Consider the following 18,482-nt stretch of genomic DNA (forward strand, 5'->3'; position numbering starts at 1 on the left):
AAATTAATTTATTACTGATTTTGCATGACCAAACAGGTAAATCAGTGCTTCTCAAAGTGGTCCTTGGGCCACTTGCATATAAATCACCTAGCTCACTCTTTAAAGTAATTCAGGGTCCCTACCCATACTTCTGAATCAGAATGTCTGAAGGATTCCAGGAATTTGCAGCATTTACCTATTTGGAAATGATTCTTAGACACACTGAAGTTTGGGAACACTCATTTAAAATGGGCCAACCACCTATAGCTGTTAGAAGTTAAAACCTTTCCTCACTTTTCTACTCGTTCAGTTCATAGCTCACTGCCACATTTAATTTTAATTGTTGTAATTGCCACAGAAACTCCCATTGCCTGAGTCCTTTTGGAATATTAATTCTGAGCCAATTTTCTATATGATATTACTGGATATCATATACTATAACCCAGGTTAAACATTTTCTTCCTCTGAAAGAAGGACCCAGAGAACCTGGCCACCTTTCAGGGCTGTCATGATGATTTGGCTTTATTCTCAGATTTGAACTTTGAAGTCTAAATTAGTTTATTTAGATCTGATAAACTACCATTGCCACAGTTTGCAACCTATGATCTCTATCTTTCTATTCATAATGTGTTTTTATTAGTAAACCAGGATTTAGCTTCTTAGATAAGTGAAGAATTTGGTGGAATGAAAACAGTGAGCAGCCCTGTTTTTAGCCAAACTCTAATTCTGACTAATTTTTCCTTCCCTCCTCATTGTCCTGTCTGTGCACCCTACTTCTCAATATCCAGAAAAAAACCCAGCAGAAATATATGGTGTAGAGGATTTGAGTCAGTGATGATGGTGGATAAATGGTTTAAGGGAAAATTAAGAAATTATTGTTTTGGTATTTCAGCTTGTTAGACTTTCCCTTCCCCCAGGCTTGTCTACTGTGTTTATGTCTTAGACCAGCCCACAAACTAACAATGATGTTTACTTTTTCAAATGGCTCATTTTGAATGGCTTTAAGTACCCATATCATATTTTCAATTTTTGCCTCTTGACTTGCAAAGTCTAAAATATTTTCCATTCAGTCCTTTAGCCCCTGTCTTAGATAAATCTACTTCTGATTATCTCAAATAAAATATATATCTAAGATATAATTTAAGAAAAATGTTTAGAGGCAGTTCTTTTAGGTATGATCCTTTTTCTTATCTCAGGGCATTGAAATACAATTTGTTTCATTATTCCTTGAGCAAAAAGGGAAAAGTGTGGGTCTCTACAGCAAGAAATAGTCTGATTGATGTTCAGTAAGCAGATCCATGTTATTGCACATAGGAACCTGTAAATATGAAATTGTCTTAGGAGAAGAATGTGAGAAAAACTACAGTCTTTTCTATGAAATAACGTTTTGCTTTTCAACTTCCTTACAGTTCCTATTTCATCGTCCATTAAGGCTGTTAAATCTGCTCATCCTTATTGAGGGCAGTGTCGTCTTCTACCAGCTCTATTCCTTACTGCGGTCGGAGAAGTGGAACCACACACTTTCCATGGCTCTCATCCTCTTCTGCAACTACTATGTTTTATTTAAACTTCTCCGGGACAGAATAGTATTAGGCAGGGCATACTCCTACCCACTCAACAGTTATGAACTCAAGGCAAATTAAGCTGCCTCTCAACAATGAGGGAGAACTCAGATAAAAATATTTTCATACGTTCTATTTTTTTCTTGCGATTTTTATAAATATTTAAGATATTTTATATTTTGTATACTATTATGTTTTGAAAGGTGGGAAGGGTAAGGGATATTAAATGTATCCACAAACAAGGTGATGTGATCTTTCATGTGTTAGTACATTTGAGTAATACACAGGATGAGAGGTGTGCCTCTCCAGTAAAGAGATTGATTTGTTTGTATGGCTCTGGAATAACTCATTCGTTTATGAACACATCTCATATATCACTTGACACCGTACCTTTGGTGTGTCTACTTTCCTTCCAGTCTTTTCATTATCTTTAGTCCTCCATTGACCTCCCTGCTACAGAAAGGAAGATCAGTGGAGTTGCCTGATGGCACTCATTCTCTTTCTCTTTGGCTAGCTAACAGTATTGGAATACTTGGGGCAAAGAGTGGCTTATAGTCCTGGCTGGGACTCTCCTTTTTGCGTCCCAGGAGGAAGCATTTCTGAGAAATAGGAACTCAGCATTTTGTTTTGCCTGATGACATTTAAAAATACTTATGAATAAGCTGCTATCCTGAAACTCAGAGGATATTGCTGTCATTTTCCCAATTCTTTCACTTCTTTTGCCTCTTAAGAGTTTCCTTTAATTGTTAGCTGTTTGAAATGATACTTTTTAAGACAAAGTCTCTAGAGTGCCCACACTCAGGAAGAAGGTGTATGGCTGGATCAGTGGGAGAAGATGAGTGCAAATGCATGTGGGCTGGAGTATGGGCAGGCTGAAGATCCCGAGTGACTGGAAGAGTGGGTGAGTCCTCAGCTAAACAGTTTTGGATGCAGTCTGGGCAGCAGCCCACCTATAGCGGCAGTTTGGAGTTTTAAGCAGAAGTGAAATAGAGGAAGTTACCTCTTTGTGCCCCGGTAATTTGTTCTGTGCCTAAAATGTGTGTTTTAAATTTCAAATTCCAGAATCTCTGTGTTGGTGAGCATTAACCCTTTTCAGTCCATGTCCATATTCTCGAGGGGTGATCTTAGTCAATTGATGTCACTAGTCATTTAAACTTCTGAGGCCTTGTCTTGAGAGCCTGAAATATATTCTCATATGTTTTCTGTGCTTGGTTTGGCTTTTTTACACTGTGAACTTTTTGGTGAAACACAATATGACTTATAAAGTAAAAAGACCAATCATATAATTCATAAAGTGGCTCTGAAAACAATTCTCGCAGAAGAGTTCCCAGCAGGTTTTCAGCAAAGGCAGAATGATGAGGGGTAGGTATATATATACAGCTACCCAAGGTGACTTCTATGTTTAAATGGACCATCATTTCCTTAAGTATTTTGATGTGTATACTTTTTTTTTTTTAAGTTACATAATTTGGCATTCGGTCTGAGTCTATTCAGCTAGTCAGCAAACACATCTTGACCACCACGCCATGTTAGGCTCTGGGGATATAAATAGCAGTGAATAAGAAATGCAAAGGCCCAACCCTCATAGAACTTAAAATGTGGGGTGTGCAAAATGTGCTATAAATAAATTTATATTTAATGTCTCCTGGTAGTAATAGTAAGTGTGGTAAAGAGAAAATAAATTGAGGCAAGGAAATAGAAAGTACTAGGAGTGGCAATGGTAGAAGGCATCTTTGAGAAGATAATATCTGAGCAAAGAGCAGAACAAAGAGGCAAGACTGAGCCATATGATAGCTTTGGGGAGTATTCAGTAATAGCAAGGGCACTGGCCTAAGATGGGAACAATTTTGGTATATTGGAAAAACAGCAAGGTAAGCACAGTGTATTTGTTGGTTTTCATAAATGGTTCGGCCTAAATATGGTAGTTCTTGGAGTGAAGGAGGGCAGGAAAGTTGCAATTTCAGTATTCTTTCCTTAGGGTCTTAAAAATAGACTTTCTTTTGACTAATAAACATTTTTTTTTTTTTAAGATTTCATTTATTTGAGACAGAGTGAGAAAGAATACACGAGTGGTGAGGATGGGCAGAAGGAGAAGCAGAACCCTCCTGCTGAGCATGGAGCCCAACTCGGTGCTCAATCTCAGGACCCCAGGATCATGACCTGAGCCGAAAGCAGATGCTTAACTGACTGAGCCATCCAGGTGCCCCTTGACTAATAAACATCTTGATGAGGTTACTTGACAGTTGAGAGCAAAACGGGTGGTCTTGGCACAAAGATGTCTCATCCAAATGGCTCCAAGTTGGTTCTGTCACTGAAAAGCAGCCCAGATCACTGATAGAGATAACAGACTACTCTTGTAAGCTAATCCGCCCCCACCCCCTCTGGTTTGACCTGTCTTGGCCGTATCCTAAACAGGGTGGTACCGGAGGACCAGATGCCAGGCTGGCTAAAAATGAATGAGGATAAGAAATAAAAACTGGTTTTGGCTATAGGAATTAAGAAGTGCCTCCCTCTCTTTTTAGATACGACAGCATCAGGGAGATAAGAGCCTGCAGTTCAACACGCTCCTGCGCATTTCAGCTGCCCTTTTTAGGGGCCACGTTCAGATGGGGAAGAGAAAAATTACTAGTGGCCTGTGTATCCTGTTATTTATGGATCATGTGAGAGAGAGGACATCATCTTTGCTTAGTGATAGGAGATGCATACTCGGTAAAGGATGGCCTTTTGGTGATTGTTTATATACTGGGAAATTAAATGGTGTGTGGAAAAATGGTATATAGCAAAAGATCAGTTGGGTGAACTTTGGATACAAGAAAAGGAAGGAAGATGCTTGACCAGCTGTTAGGGTGGCTTAAGGTAAGTAAGTAGAGGAAAGTAGTTCACAGGCATGAGCATGATGGAAATGTTCCTCAGTATCCTATTTACTCTGATTCCATGTTACATTTGTTAAGCTTCTTTCCCCTCCCAAATCACCACCACCACTACCCTCTGCTCTTTCTATTTCCTGAGCAGTTCTTACGTACTGGACGCTGCTAGGTGCCGGAGATAGTGATGTTTAGAGCTGATTAGTAGAAGGCAGGTAAGTAAATCAATAATCGTAACACAAGGGTGTTTAGAAAGGAAGTATATACAAGGTCCCGAGGTGATGCAGAGAAGAGTTACCAGCTTTGCTTGGAAGCTGCGGTGTCCGGGAGGACTTCACTGCAGCGGTTACACATAAGCAGGTGAAGGGAAGCCTGGGAGAGTACTACATAAATGACGGAGAGGGTTCATGCAGTGGGAACAGGATATACAAAAACCCAAGGCGTGGACTTGAACCAGTTCTTAAATAACTAGTTCAATCATGCTAGAGAAGTAGGCGAAGACTAGATCATAGGAGGACTTGAATTCCATGTTAAGGGGTTCGAACTTTTATTCTCTTGGACGTCACAGGTTCTCAAAGGTGTGATCCCTGTACACTACATCACATTTACGAGGTCAGAATCTTGAGAGGAAAGCCGAGAACTGTGCCCCTTTCACAAACACTTGAAGTAATTCTTAAGCAGACAGAAGTCTAGGGAACTGAAGACTGCCAGTGAAAGATTTTCAGTTTAGGACCCAGAGGGTTCTCAAGTCAGGAGTTCTCAAAATACAGTCTCTGGGTCTGCGGCAGCAGCAGCACCTAACTGGGAACTTGTTAGAGATGGAAAATTTCAAGCTCCACCCCAAACCTACTGAGCCACAAACTCTGGATAGAACCCAGATGTCTGTTTTAACACAGTCCGGGTGATTTTGATGAGATCCACCATCCTATCTTAGACAACTTTGGCAGCAATATGTACAATCTGTTTGGACAATGGACAGATGTCAAATGAGACTTAAAGCAGTGAGATCAGTTAGCTCTATTTAAAAAGTCTCATGTAAGAGATGAGAGGGCGTGGGGTGGGGTCACCACTGTGTGGGTGATAGAAAAAGTGGAGTGAAAAGAGAAGGACGGACAGAATTCCGATGAACAACATTTAAGAGCAGACGAAGAGGAAGCTTTCACATGAACAAGACTAAGGAAATGGAAGTCTAAGACAAGGTGAACTAGTGTTGCAAGGAAGAAATGATTGGGGGTACCTGGGAGGCTCAGTCGGTTGGGTGGCTATCTTCGGCTCAGTACATGATCCCTGGGTCCTGGGACAGAGCCCCACATCGGGCTTCCTTCTCAGTGGGGAGCCTGCTTCTCCTTCTGCCTGCCTCTCCCCCTGCTTGTGCGCGCGCACACACACACACACACACACTTTCTCAAATAAATAAAATCTTTAAAAAAGATAAAAAGGAAGAAATCAACAGTATCAAACAAGGAAGTCAAGAGACTGAGAACTGACTGTTGGATTTGGTTATTAGATCATTGGTGACTTTAGTAAGAGAAATTTTAATGGAGCAATAAGGGGGAGGTCAGGTTGCAGCTGGTTCAGAGTAGTGAATTGGAATGAAGAAATGGTGAATTAGAAAGTGTTCTTGGGAGCCCTTGGGAAGGAGGAATAGCAATTTCTGTGAGCTAGCAGGGAGGTTCGATACATACGTACATGGAGAAGAGGCAGTGCTTGTTGGGGGAGTAGGGGTGGAAGAAACATCTGATAGTGGAAACTTGTGAAGTTAGAGGCAATTTGGGGGGGGGGGTCAGTCTAGGAGGAGGCTTAGAATAGTGGAAAACTTTTGTGAGTTTTGGGAATGAGGGTACTGCTGAGGTAGTAAACCATAAATTTCTAAAGGCTCTCCGGACTCGGTTTTATAATTTTTCTTTGATCTAACCCAGTAAGTAAGTAAAAGGGTGGAGAAGATGGGTGGTAAGAGTCCTGGTCCTAGTTTGGAGGTTAGCCAAGCAGGTAGGACTGAAGTGGTCAAGGGAGTTAGTGGTGCTGGTGGGAATAGTTGAGCTGCTGTAGCTTGGGGTCCGGAAAGGCTGGGGGAGGAAGGATGAAGTCTGGTTGGGAGTACTGTCTGTCAGAAAGGGTAGGGGTAGGCCAGGCATTAATGATCTTGAACAGGTCAGAGGAATAAAGGAGCAAGGATAGGAAAAGTTCTGAGAATGGAATATGAGAGTTTAAGATCACAGAGTTCTGGGCTATGAAACAGCATGGTGTATAACCCTGGAGGCAAATGGCCAAGACTGAAGAGAGGTAAAAACTGTAAGCAACTGTGCCAAGACTGTCGAGTGGGTTTTCCTCAGGAACACTGAAATCATCCAGAACGATGGTGGTAACAGGAAGCTCGGTGCCAAAGACTGGGTAATCTGGGACATTGACTGCATCATGGCCACAAGGAATGGTAAAAGTTAAAAGCAAAAAGTAAAAAATTTTGGTAATGAGAGATTTCTGTATGAGATGGGCGAAGCAATTGTGCAGAAACAAGTGGGAAACGAGAACATTCTCAGCAGTTTGTAGTCTGTGTAACGGGAGGAATGTGTTGCCTTCTGTGTACGAGAGCGTCAACTTTTATGGGAGTCCAGGAAGTGGAAGCACCATTCAGGGAAGACACCAGGGCTGTTAGGAGAGAAGACTCCAGAAGAACTGTGGGATAGATCAGAAGTGAGGGCAACTGTGTGCTGCCAGTTGGGGGGCGGTGGGCACAGATACAGGAAAGAGAAACTGAGCTGAGTGGGAATCTGAGTATGGAGGAGAAAAGGCATTTAGGGAAGTCATAAGGGATGACAGGAGCAGACCTGAGTGCATGAAGTTCTACATAGAATATTGTTGCCCAAATGCTAACATTTTTATCCCCTTGGCAATGGTGTTTCTCACTGCAAATATCACCGGATTGTGAGCCTGCATTGCATGTTTGTTTTTCTAAGGGACTGTGATTTAGACAGAGTGCCCGTCTCCCCCTTTTTTGTGATAATATATGCTAGGATTTTGCTTTTCCCCCAGAGCATCAGTAATATAATCATTCAAATGAAAGAGTAGTCCCCCTCGATTGATGGATTCAAGTAACAGAAAAATTGAGTTTCACATCTGTTCAGACCCACGTAACTCCGTAAGCTGCGGACTTTTGAGAAGCAAAAGCAAACGTGTTTTTCCTTTTAGTGTTCATGACAATATCCATTGATTTATACTGGGAATCTTAGGTAACACGTATGATTGCAAGAGTAAGAGAGAGAAGTTGCAAATATTTGACAGAGGTAAAACAACAAGAGGAAAATTTACTGAAGGAGATCATCAGGACTTTGGCTGTGAGACCAAACCTTGAAGTAAAAACTAACATTGAACTAGAACAATGAGTCTGATGCATATAATCTACTTTTCCTAATACTAATTTTGGTGACCCCAGGTGCTCCTCTAGTTCATAGTGCCATCGTAAGCATGATCCTTTATATCATTTATTAGAATACATTTTTAAAGCGTAACAATCTGTTTTAATTACACTTAAATGTCTCTATGGATAGGTTTAATATTTATATTTTTTAATCAATAGAAAAATTTGATTATATCTTTGGAAACATATCTGTCAAGCTCAACAAACAGGCCGGAACCATGTAGATTTCTAACAGACGCCCTTGAAAAAGTGCTTTACCTTGCAGAGTTATAAGCCAGGAATTACATGGCATTACGTCATTGCAAAGCATTGTGATCCATCCAGTAAAACACGTGTCTACACGCTGCACGGGTTACTTATACTTAGCTACATCCTCCTTCATCCTCACAGAGAAGTGATTTTGCACTGCTCATGAACCTCAAGGCTGCTAAAAGACCTACTGTGTGCCAGTCTATCTGTGGTGGCCTCCAGTTTTATACTATCTGGACCAACACTGATCTCAGGCAATCACCCTTCTTCCATCTCCTATGCCTCTCCATGCTTGGAAAGGTGCCTGCTCCCCCTTCTGGCCTGACTTTACTAGAGAGGGTGTTGACAAAGGAGGACACATTCTTTGTCATTCTACGTTCTAAGCTGACCTTCTGCTGGAAGTGCCTAAAATCATACTCCTGACAACATTAAACCCAAGGATTCATTTTGTCATCAGTTAGGACACGCTGGGGTAGAATGTGGTCCTAATCAATCCTGGTGGGAATTGGACCTGTGCTGAACTCCCACTCCCAATTCCAGACCAATGACTCTTATGTGTCCCACTACCAGTTCAGACAGGAAAACGAGACCTGTGTAGACCAATGACTGTACCACCCAATTTTAGTCAAATGTGATTAGCATGCACTGAACATTAGACAGGAAAGTAACAGCTTATCTTGGACCTGTGACTTCATCATCAACACAAGTTAACCCGTTTTGTGATGATGGAAGCCTAAATCCCCCTCCCCAGGAGCATGGAATGCTGATATTACCTGGCTCATTAGCAGAGATCCAGCAGGACTTCACAACCAAACCAATTAAGACCACACACAACTTCAGAACTCTTTGTTCTTAATTACCACTCACATTTTTTAAGCAATCAAAGCAAAATTCTCAATGCCTGATTGTCCACCTAGTACCTTCTACTGGATTTGCAATTGTGTTTAATTTGATTAAAGTCAGTAGGTAACTTGAACACTATTAACAATCCTATTAAAAGATGCTAGTTGATACATTTTTCCCTTTCAGCTTTCATTTGGTAACGTAATGGTTCTAAGCTCCTGTTTGTTTATGAACTGTTTCATTTGCTACCACCCCTCTCCCTTTTTTCATTAGACTCTTCAAGGATTTAAGAGTACTAAGGTACCCAGGGCAATATTACTAAGCTCTTGATAAATACTGTGGAGGAGGATGATGCTTAACATTTTTAATTTCCCGAGAACCCAGATTTTTGACTTGTCCAATATTTTGAATTTTAGGGCTTAGATCAGGCTGTCTTAATAGGGTTCTTGGTCAGGTCTCTTCACGTTCCATCTGAAGCAAAGAATAAAAACCAAATTCCCTCTATCTGGTCCATTTTGGCGAAAAAAAAAAAGAAAGAAAAGTTGGCTTGAGGGCCATTTTGTCAATAAATACAGATTATTATCTTAAGCAACTGCTAAAACTGAAAGAAAACATTAGGAGATGCATGCATTTCATTTCAAATTTAACATTTAAAATCAACTATCCCCATTTTGAGGACTGGTAACTGATTTGAAGGAGCACTTTCGAGAATTTGATTTTGTAGCCCTTTCTAGGGCACCATGCAGATCCTCCTAAAAACACCAGCCCTTGTCCTGTCCCTCCTCTGGATGGAAGCAGGCAATTTGATTTCCAGCCAGCCATCCTCAGGGGGGTCATTTTTCAGTCCCAAATGAATGACCAAATAGGTAATTGGGCTGGGTTAGCCCCAGCCCACAGGAAGCTTATGAATGTGTTGGTGACAGTTGACAGGCTGGGTTATAGCGAAGAAGGCCACACTTTAGCCGCGGGACACTGATCAAGAAGGTGAGTCAGGTTCCACAGCCTTCTGGATTGACTGGCTTAGGAAAGCTCAGAGTAGAGCGTATCTCTGGACAGTTATCGTGTCTCGTGACAGCATCCACACACCCACTCCTGAAGATGATGCTACAAACAAAAGATGTCCGAGTCTAAGGAGCATGGCAGCCGTTGAAGACTCTGCCTAGGTGCCTCGAGCCGAACTTACTCATTAATGTGTACTTAGTGGCTTCTCAGGCTATCCCCAAAATAAAATATATCCTCTAAGTGTTACAAACAAAAATTCAGAATAATCATAGTTTAAATATTTCATTACTCAGCTCAGAGTTCTGATGGTGAAGCAAAGTCCAGTTCCTTTCCTCTCTCACATTCTAACTGGAACATGGTCTTTATCAAAGTGCAGACACCATAGTGCACCGTGATTGGGATAAAGCCTCTCTGCCCCCATTTTCTGATAAGGCAGGAATGTACTTTTCAGATCTCCTGAACATGGCCTTTCTCATCTGTCACCACTATATTTCTTCACCTCGCTTGCCAAGGAGGGAACATGCCATGTCCTAGGACTTTTTTTATGGATTGACATCCCAATGGCTGTCGGTCCAGGGTCTCACTCACCTAATGAGAATGCAAGACACTGAACCTCCCATTAACCGCTCCCCTTGCTCACTCACCTCAGTGCCCTCTGAAAGTAGAACTCATCAGCTGGCCTACCAGTTACCCCTGCCACAGACACTGGCTTAAAAGGTCCAGCACAAGATTTCAAAACCGTAAGGTTTATCAGGGAAGAAGGGAGAGAGGACTACGGATCTGTTGCAGGGCATCAGCTCCCAATTTCTCCCTGCACGAGGTAACTTCGGTTCAGCCCCCACCCGCCCCAGCAGCAGCCTTGGTTGTGAGGTCTGCCGAGAGGTACTGCTAGCCCCTAGAGAAACTTCTGCAATGACGGAGCTTGTGGACAGAGTTCAGCCAGACTTGAACCTGAGAAGACGTGCACAGGGCTAGAAACAGGTCTATTTTAATTTGTTTCTAAATAAGATTGTTGTCTTAGGTTTGAAACTGTTGATATCCTAATGGGTTTTGCCTTGAGAAGGGCTCCTGCGAAGCCATTTTCGGGGTAGCACCAAAAATCTGCCAGCGGGTTCTATTAGTTCTCCTTCTTCTCACGAGCCGAAAAAAAAACCATTGAAAGTTCTACATAACTTCAGAAATAAAATCAGATTGGTTTATTGCTTCTGCTTGCATATAGACAGGAGAAAGGCAAGTCGGAGTGCCTGGGGTGGGTGAAGGATGAGGGGGATTATGGGAGGGAGAAAGGTGCCTCAAATCTGCTCTGAGTAATGGATGGGAGGGAGAAAGGGAGGCACCTTGGCTAAAATGAAATACATTTTCCAGAGGGCAGCTCTCACCCAGTGGTAGTGATAGCCACCCTGCTAGGGCTCCCTGCTTATCCTGTCCTGCATTCCCAGCCTCTTGTGGAAGGACAGGGAAGCTGAGCAAGAATGTTTTCTACCAATGCCCCATCAGTGTAAACACTTTAACTTTGGAGCGTAGTTCCACCTGTACGTGAGGTTTTTCTCTATGATGATATCCTGTTGTGGACTCTGATTTGGAAAGAACGGAGATCACTTCACTTCACTATTGCATATCTAAGTGAAAATTCAGACATTTCACTGAGGTAACCCTCAGCTCAGCCCCCGCCCTGCCCAGCCACTGGATTTATAAATCAGAGGTCAGAATCATGGCAGAGTCCAGACTTAACAAAAGCCACAGCCAGTCAGTCTTCTTAGATTTTGCCAGTCTCAGAATTTGCTCTCGCATATAGATTCTGATTTTCTACGTTGACATAGGCAACCGTCTCCGACAGGTCTGCAGAGATTCCAGGGAAAGAGCATGGGTAACCTCGCCCACTTGGATCTTTAAGTGTACGTTAGCGTGCACTTCCAAATCGGCTCCTGTTCTGGAGTGTACACGTTCACAAAACTTATCAGAAAACGGGTCTAAAAGAACACATGCTTTAAGGAGCATTAAAAAGCGTGAAGTAGAAAGGAGGCCTTTAAATCTCAACAGCAACATTTTCCAACACAGGCAAAGGATTTCTCTTTCTTTCAAAAGACGTTATTTTAACCAACTCTCAGCAATATAGATAATGACAACGTGGGAGAAATGCAACTCACAGACAACCCCAAATCTCATTTCAGCTTTTTCCCTTACCTGACCTTTTCCCACCTACTGTTATGGACTTATCTAAATTTCATCTCTTGGTCCTTCCCCGGACCTCTCTTCTGGCAAATGGACTAATTAATAAATGGTCAAAAAGCTGAAGAAAGAAAAGAGGCCAAAATAAGCCCAAACTTGGATAACCTATGCCTGGAATCATGGCAAGTTGGCCCTGTAATAACTTCCAGATGATGAATCATGACATTTTTTTTCAGACACCGGCAGGTGAACTGATGTCATTCTATTTGCCTCCCACTTCTTCCATCCAGAATCACTGATCTCCGCTGGGGCTGGTAAAAACAGCTGGTTGAGGTCTCTAGTCTTTGGCCATTCTTAGGGATGGTCATTTTATTTCTAAGTGTAACCCCTTCTGGTGTGACCCACGTGTTTTCTGCCAAATCCCCACAAAGAAGGCCTGGAGAAACTGTCTGGGTGGGACTTCTGATAGGGGACAGGAGAACCTTAGAATCTGTCACTGTGGATGAAGGGGGCGGGTGGTCCATAATGGGGAAAGGAGGACTGAATAAGATTAGGCTCTGAGGTCTTCCTGGCCTTGACCTGTGGAAAGGTTTAGAACCCCCTGATGGTCGCTCTATTTTTGAAGAAAGCAGGTTGTCTCCAGACGGTTCTGTCTCTGATGTGCGCTTTCTGCATTGCACTGTTGCATCCTGGGTGGAGAGCAAGTTAGCCAAGACTGGTTCTGGAGAAAGGGTGGGTCCCTCACACATGTGGGATGTAGTGGTATCCATTGGCAAGGACTCAATGGCTCCAGTATCTTGCTTTGGTTTCTCTTCTTTTGGGCTTTCCAAGGAGAGAGAATCTGCCCTGGCAGATTTCTGCGAGGGCCCACCAGTTGAGCTGGGTTCCTCTTGGCTCCTCTCCAGAGGCTGAACTCCACTGTCCCCTGAGCTCTGAGAGGGCAGGGGCTGTGGGATCTGTGTGTACTGAATCTTGGGTGGGATGACTGGGACTGCCCTAGCTTGGCACATTTTGACCATGAAGGAGGTTCTCACAGCTGACACACTCACAGGAGCTGAGTTACGGCGGCCTGTCAGGGCATGAGCAACAATGTCCAGGTCCTGAGGGTCCTGGGAGCAAATGCTCCATGGGTCTACTTTACAGTGAGATGAAGTCACCCATGTGACTTTTGTGTCTCCTGGCTCAGAGAGCTGCATTCCAGGTGAACTGAATGAGGCCACATTGTCAAACCGAAAGAGGTCAGTGATGGGAATGGCAGAGTCCAGATTGAGGGAAGAAGGCCTGTTTTTCCCTTTTGGAGGCCCACACTCAGTGCTCTTCAGCTGTAACTTTGGGGGATGCTCTCCACGTGAGGTGCTGTCTTGCAAACTAGGGGAACTCTCCTTGCTATTGTCTGGCCCCGGAACACTACCTTGCTCAATCTGAGGGCTGCTGTGCCCTTGGTGTGTCCCCAGTTCCTTTCCCTCTGCTAGGATGACAGGACTGATTTCTGCTGGTTTGGGCTGCAAACCACCCGGTCCCTTCTGGCTGGGGACAGCCTCTGTCCCTTTTGGGCCAGAGAACTCTCTGAAGGACCTCAGGGTTTTCTCATCCCATCCAGTAATCTCTCTCCTGGGTGCCAGGGGCTGCAGAGGGTCGGAATTCCTCTCTGCTTCAAGGTTAGCACAGCTGCTGGAGGAGGGCGCCTCAAGAGTCCACTGGCTCTTAACCGTGGTGGTTTTGCTATCTAGAGAATGGCTCTGACGAAGGCTGGGCCTGTGGGGAAGCCTCTTCTCCAGTCGGTGGCCCTGGGGGCCCTGCACCTGGGCCTCCTGCATATCTTTCAGGGTGGGAGAGTGAAGGGGACTCGTTACCCACTGGGGTTCCTCCCAGGGCTCCACCATCTCCAGGCCATGCTGGGCAATGTCTGTCACAGTTTCGTCTTCATCACAGTCTGAGGGCTCCTGCACTGAATGGACTACATCCCCCTCTCCTTGCGGGGAGACCTCCACCTCTCTTGTTGGGCTTTGAAAACCAGAGCCTTTTCCCTCAGGAGCAGCGTTCTTTGAATTTTGCTTTTCACTTTGTCCTAGAGAGGCCTCCTCCTCCTGACACAGGCCGGGGGTCCCGGGGCTGCCCTTGGACTTCAGCTGGTCTATGTATGGATTTGTCCTCGAATTCCTAGATGAGTCCTCTCTCTCAGGACTGCCCTTTGATAGCTGGACTCGAGGCGCCTCCTCCAGAGGAGTTGGAGGTGGAGCAGCAGGCGGGAGAAGAGGAGATAGACTTCCTGGGCCTTCCTGGTCCACCTTTACTTGAGACGGAGAAGCCGTCTCAAATGGAACAATTTCCAGAGGAGCCAAGCTGGTGGGGTCTGGACGCTGGCCTTTCTCTGACTCCAGTCTATGGAGCATGCTCGTTGTCTCCGGCTTTTCTCTATTGGCTGCTGGGGGAGTCCCCTGTGCGTTCTGATTGGTTAGATCCCTAGTCCACTCCTCCACAGGGGTGGGGCCTGGTGGTGGGCCACAGGACAAGCTCCCAGAAGGCTCCAGGGAAGCGAAAGGCCCTGGACTGGACTCGAGGATTGGTTGAGTGGGGCTGATCTTTAGAGCAGGTGGTGGCAATGAGGAGAGCTCCTCCTCAGATTCGATGATCTTCAGCTCCTGTTGAATCTCGGGCCAGATCAGGGCATTGGCCAGATCATCTTCATCCTGAAAAACATCAAGAAACAAATTATTTTAGAGCCGAGGACTCGCTGCCCTGACAACTGCACTATTTCCCAGTGACAGTGAAGGGCCAGGCGCCGGGCCAGGCTGCGTTATCCCGGCAAATAAAGGCCACCGCATTACTAATAGTTGTGGATGTTTATTCAGTGCTTACCGCGTGCCATAACACATTCTAACCGCATGTTCTTGTTTAATTGTCCCAAGAACTCTAAGAGACAAATACTACTATAACTACTCCCATTTTAGAGGTGAGGAGACCTATGTTCAAACAGATTAAACAATTTACGTAAGTCTGGGACTGAAATCCAGCTATGTCCACACCAGAACAGAAACACTTAATCCCTGCACGCTGTTGACTTATAAAACAAACCAACTCCTGGTCTCAGTTAACCTCAGGTTTACCAGATGGCACACAAGAACGAGATTCTCCCAGTGGAATGTAAATGTTAACTCTTGCCCTGACATCTGCTTTCCAAATATATACAGCTTTTCTTATTACCAAAGAAATACATATTTCACATGGAAAAAAAATTAACACATGTTAAAAGAAAGGAGAATACAAAACCAGCAAAATCTTATATTCCCACTACCCCCAGATAACCACTGTTGATCAAAGGGGTGTCTCCTCCTCCATGTTGTTTGCTGCCCCTTGTCTCTCCTCAAGTCTAGTTTCTCTTTGACTCCTCCCTTCCCCTACACAAAGCCCCAAACTACAGACAGGAAAGGGATGAAGAGAGGTCCGGTCAGGGCCAGGGAAACAAATTCCAGTGGCTCATTTCTTGTCTCAAGGCCTGTCTGTTCCAAGGACAAGCAGTTCCAGGAGGCATATCCATCCTGTGGGGGGTTCAGGCCTTTATGAGAAATCTGACCTGCTGCCAACCTGACATCACTTCCTACCTGGCTCTGATCACATGTTTTATATTACAATTAATTTGATGCTTATCTTTCCCAATGAACTATGAGTTCCTTGAGGTAAGAAATTGGCAAGGCCAAATGTATACTGTGAGTAGTTGCTCAATAAGAGGTTTTCTTTTGTGGTATTTCTATTTGATTGTTTCTTCAGAGAACTCTCCAGGAGTAGGATTCCTTGGTCGAAAGGCAGGGATGTTTTTGAGATCTGATTCTACTGTATCACACTTATTTGTGTCTATTTCCATTTCACCTCTCTCCTCAGCACCTACACTAATTGATATCTTATTAAGAAATATTAATTTAGTAAGGAGGGCACGTATTACATGGTGCACTGGGTGTTATACACAACTAATGAATCATCGAGCCTTGCATCGGAAACCGGGGATGTACTGTATGGTGACTAACATAATACAATAAAAAATCATTATAAAAAAAAAAAGAAACTGAAAAAAAAAAGAAATATTAATTTAGATAAATAAATGAGCACATAAACTCCCCTCCCCCACCACCTCAGTAAGTGGACCCTAGTGTGTCTTCCTGCTTAGATCAGAAATCTGTGAGGTATCTTGACTCTTCCTTTCCCCCACTCTTATCCAATCCTTCACCAAGTCCTGTTCATTCTAGCTTCTTTTGTGTGTGTGTGTGTGTGTGTGATAAATACTATTTCAGACACTGCTTTTTATTTTATTTTATTTTATTTTATTTTATTTTATTTTATTTTATTTTATTAGGCTCCATGCCCAATGTGGGGCTTGAACTCACAACAGTGAGATTGAGAGTCACATGCCCTACCGACTGAGCCAGCCAGGAATCCCCCTCAAAAATATGGAGCGCTTCATGAATTTGTGTGTCATCCTTGCACAGGGGCCATGCTAATCTTCTCTGTATCGTTCCAATTTTAGTGTGTGTGCCACCAAAGCAAGCACCATTCTAGTTTCTAAATGGTTCTTGAAGCCTTCCATTTCTTTCCTTGTTGCCCCCACCCTCGTCCAAGCCACCATGTTTTCTCGCCGGGCCTGTCACATACTAGCCTTCTAACTGGTATCCCTGCCTCCTCTCCTGCCTTTTTCAAGCCATTCTCCTCACAAAATAGTGACCTTTAAAGTATAAAATTCTAGAGGAGCCTGGGTGGCGCTATTTATACTTGATCGACCCCTCCCCCCCGCCACACTCCCACCCCCGAATTCAATCCCTCTAAGAATCTCTGTATCCTTCTCTTTCTACAATTGCACACACGTCTTTCAGGAACCTTTTTTCAGCCCTCTTGAGGCCGCTACAGCACTCCCGCACTGCCCGAACTCCCAGCACATGGTTGTGAAGGTGGTCTGCTAACGTCCCTTTGGCAGAAACTCGTTCTTAAAACAAACAACCCCCCCCCCCCCCCCCCCGCCCAGTCCCTGTTTTCAGCTATTCCGAGAGCCCTTGGGACAAAGAGGACTCCACTGCCTGGACCCGGCAGTGACTCCACCTTACCATCTCATGCAGAAATGCCGCTTCAGCTCTGGTCTCCTGCAGAGTGCTGGGCTCCCCCTGGCCAGCCTCCTGACCCTCCTCCTCCGCCTTCTCTGGGTCCAGGCTCTTCTCTAATTCACTTGAATGTTGAGAGCCCAGGGAGGTTTCCAAGGCCTTCTTTTCTTCCTGTTGTGAGCCTGGCTCCAGGGAGAGGCCTTTGTTGCATCCCACCGTGCTCACCGCTTCTGGTCCTGGCTTGGCATCCTCGAGAACTGCCTTCTTAGGTACGGAAGCTGCAATGGATGAGAGTTATCTGTTGAAGGCTTCATTTGCAGAGAGGCCATTCCCTGCACAGTCACTGTCCTGGACGAGTCCCGCTTCACAAGGATGGAGGGAATTCTCCAAGCTCACTGCCCCTCACATTTTTGACCCTTTCCCCGTAGCAGTGTCCTGCCTTTAGTTCCCAGAGTCACCCACTGTCAGAGATGGGAGGGGTCTTGAAGATCATCTAGTCCGGGGGCTCGCAACTGGGGACCACTTGCTCTTCCCCTCCCCGGGAGACATTTGGGTGGGGAGGAGGGGGCTATTGGCATTTAGTGGGCAGAAGCCAGGGACGCTGCTAAATATCCTACGAAGCATAAAACAGCCCTGCTCCCAACAAAGAATTGCCCAGCCCACGACGTCAACAGTACCACATCGAGAAGTCAAGCTGTCGCCTAGGGCATAGGAATCTGTTGTTTACACCAAGCTATAAGGAGGTGTTAAGACTGCGATTGACAGCTTCCTGTGTGACTCTTCCCAGGGGTTAACTCCACACCAGTTTGGATATATCTAAAGTGATTAAGCTCTGATCTTAAACACCCACCTAAGGCAGCAGAGAGGGAGGCAGACCCCAAGTCTGACCTCTACTATCTCCAGGAAGAAGGTCCTATCTCACTGTATGACGCTGTTTTCACAGGGTAGACTGAAGACTAAATACCTAGGACAGGAACCAATCACAGAAAAGCCTCTGGAAACACTTTTTCCTCAAAGGCTTCCCTTCCTCTTCTAGCCCTCATCCTGCTCCATTCCACCAGCCCACCACAGAACATTCTCCACACAGGACATCACTTGACGCCCCTGAGTTTTTGCTCATCTTCTGCCCCCTGTCCTGAAGGGAAGGGGAGGAGAAAAGGACAAATACTTATTGAACATTGTCTGTGAGCCAGACTGTGAACAGGCATTTTATGGACATTCCCCCTTTCAGACTTTACCCCAGCCCTTGAGAGAGCAACCGCCCCTGGCTCAGAGATATCAACCACTGTCCACCGTCACACAGCCCCAAAGTGCT

The 18,482-nt window shown here is 44.6% G+C and overlaps 2 protein-coding genes and 1 non-coding gene across 5 annotated transcripts in view; 1 reads left to right on the forward strand and 2 right to left on the reverse strand.

Moving 5' to 3' along the window:
* TMEM39A (transmembrane protein 39A) overlaps positions 1 to 1,868 on the forward strand; it is a 28,576-nt gene extending 26,708 nt beyond the window's left edge. For both annotated transcript variants that reach the window (XM_026493918.4, XM_026493927.4), the window contains exon 9: positions 1,389 to 1,868. In XM_026493918.4, coding sequence (XP_026349703.1) covers positions 1,389 to 1,622 — 234 coding nt within the window. In that variant the 3' untranslated portion in view covers positions 1,623 to 1,868. The remainder of the gene's footprint in view (positions 1 to 1,388) is intronic.
* Positions 1,869 to 11,083: 9,215 nt separating this feature from the next.
* ARHGAP31 (Rho GTPase activating protein 31) overlaps positions 11,084 to 18,482 on the reverse strand; it is a 100,035-nt gene continuing 92,636 nt past the window's right edge. For both annotated transcript variants that reach the window (XM_026493904.4, XM_044382335.3), the window contains 2 exons: positions 17,174 to 17,445; positions 11,084 to 14,773 (listed from right to left, as the gene is read on the reverse strand). In XM_026493904.4, the coding sequence (XP_026349689.2) occupies positions 12,341 to 14,773; positions 17,174 to 17,445 (2,705 nt within the window). In that variant the 3' untranslated portion in view covers positions 11,084 to 12,340. The remainder of the gene's footprint in view (positions 14,774 to 17,173; positions 17,446 to 18,482) is intronic.
* LOC113257188 (U6 spliceosomal RNA) lies at positions 16,520 to 16,626 on the reverse strand. Its single transcript, XR_003316867.1, has one exon. It is a non-coding gene; the product is annotated as a U6 spliceosomal RNA (small nuclear RNA).

Source organism: Ursus arctos, unplaced genomic scaffold (genome assembly GCF_023065955.2).
Source record: "Ursus arctos isolate Adak ecotype North America unplaced genomic scaffold, UrsArc2.0 scaffold_4, whole genome shotgun sequence".
NCBI classification, from domain to species: Eukaryota; Metazoa; Chordata; class Mammalia; order Carnivora; family Ursidae; genus Ursus; species Ursus arctos.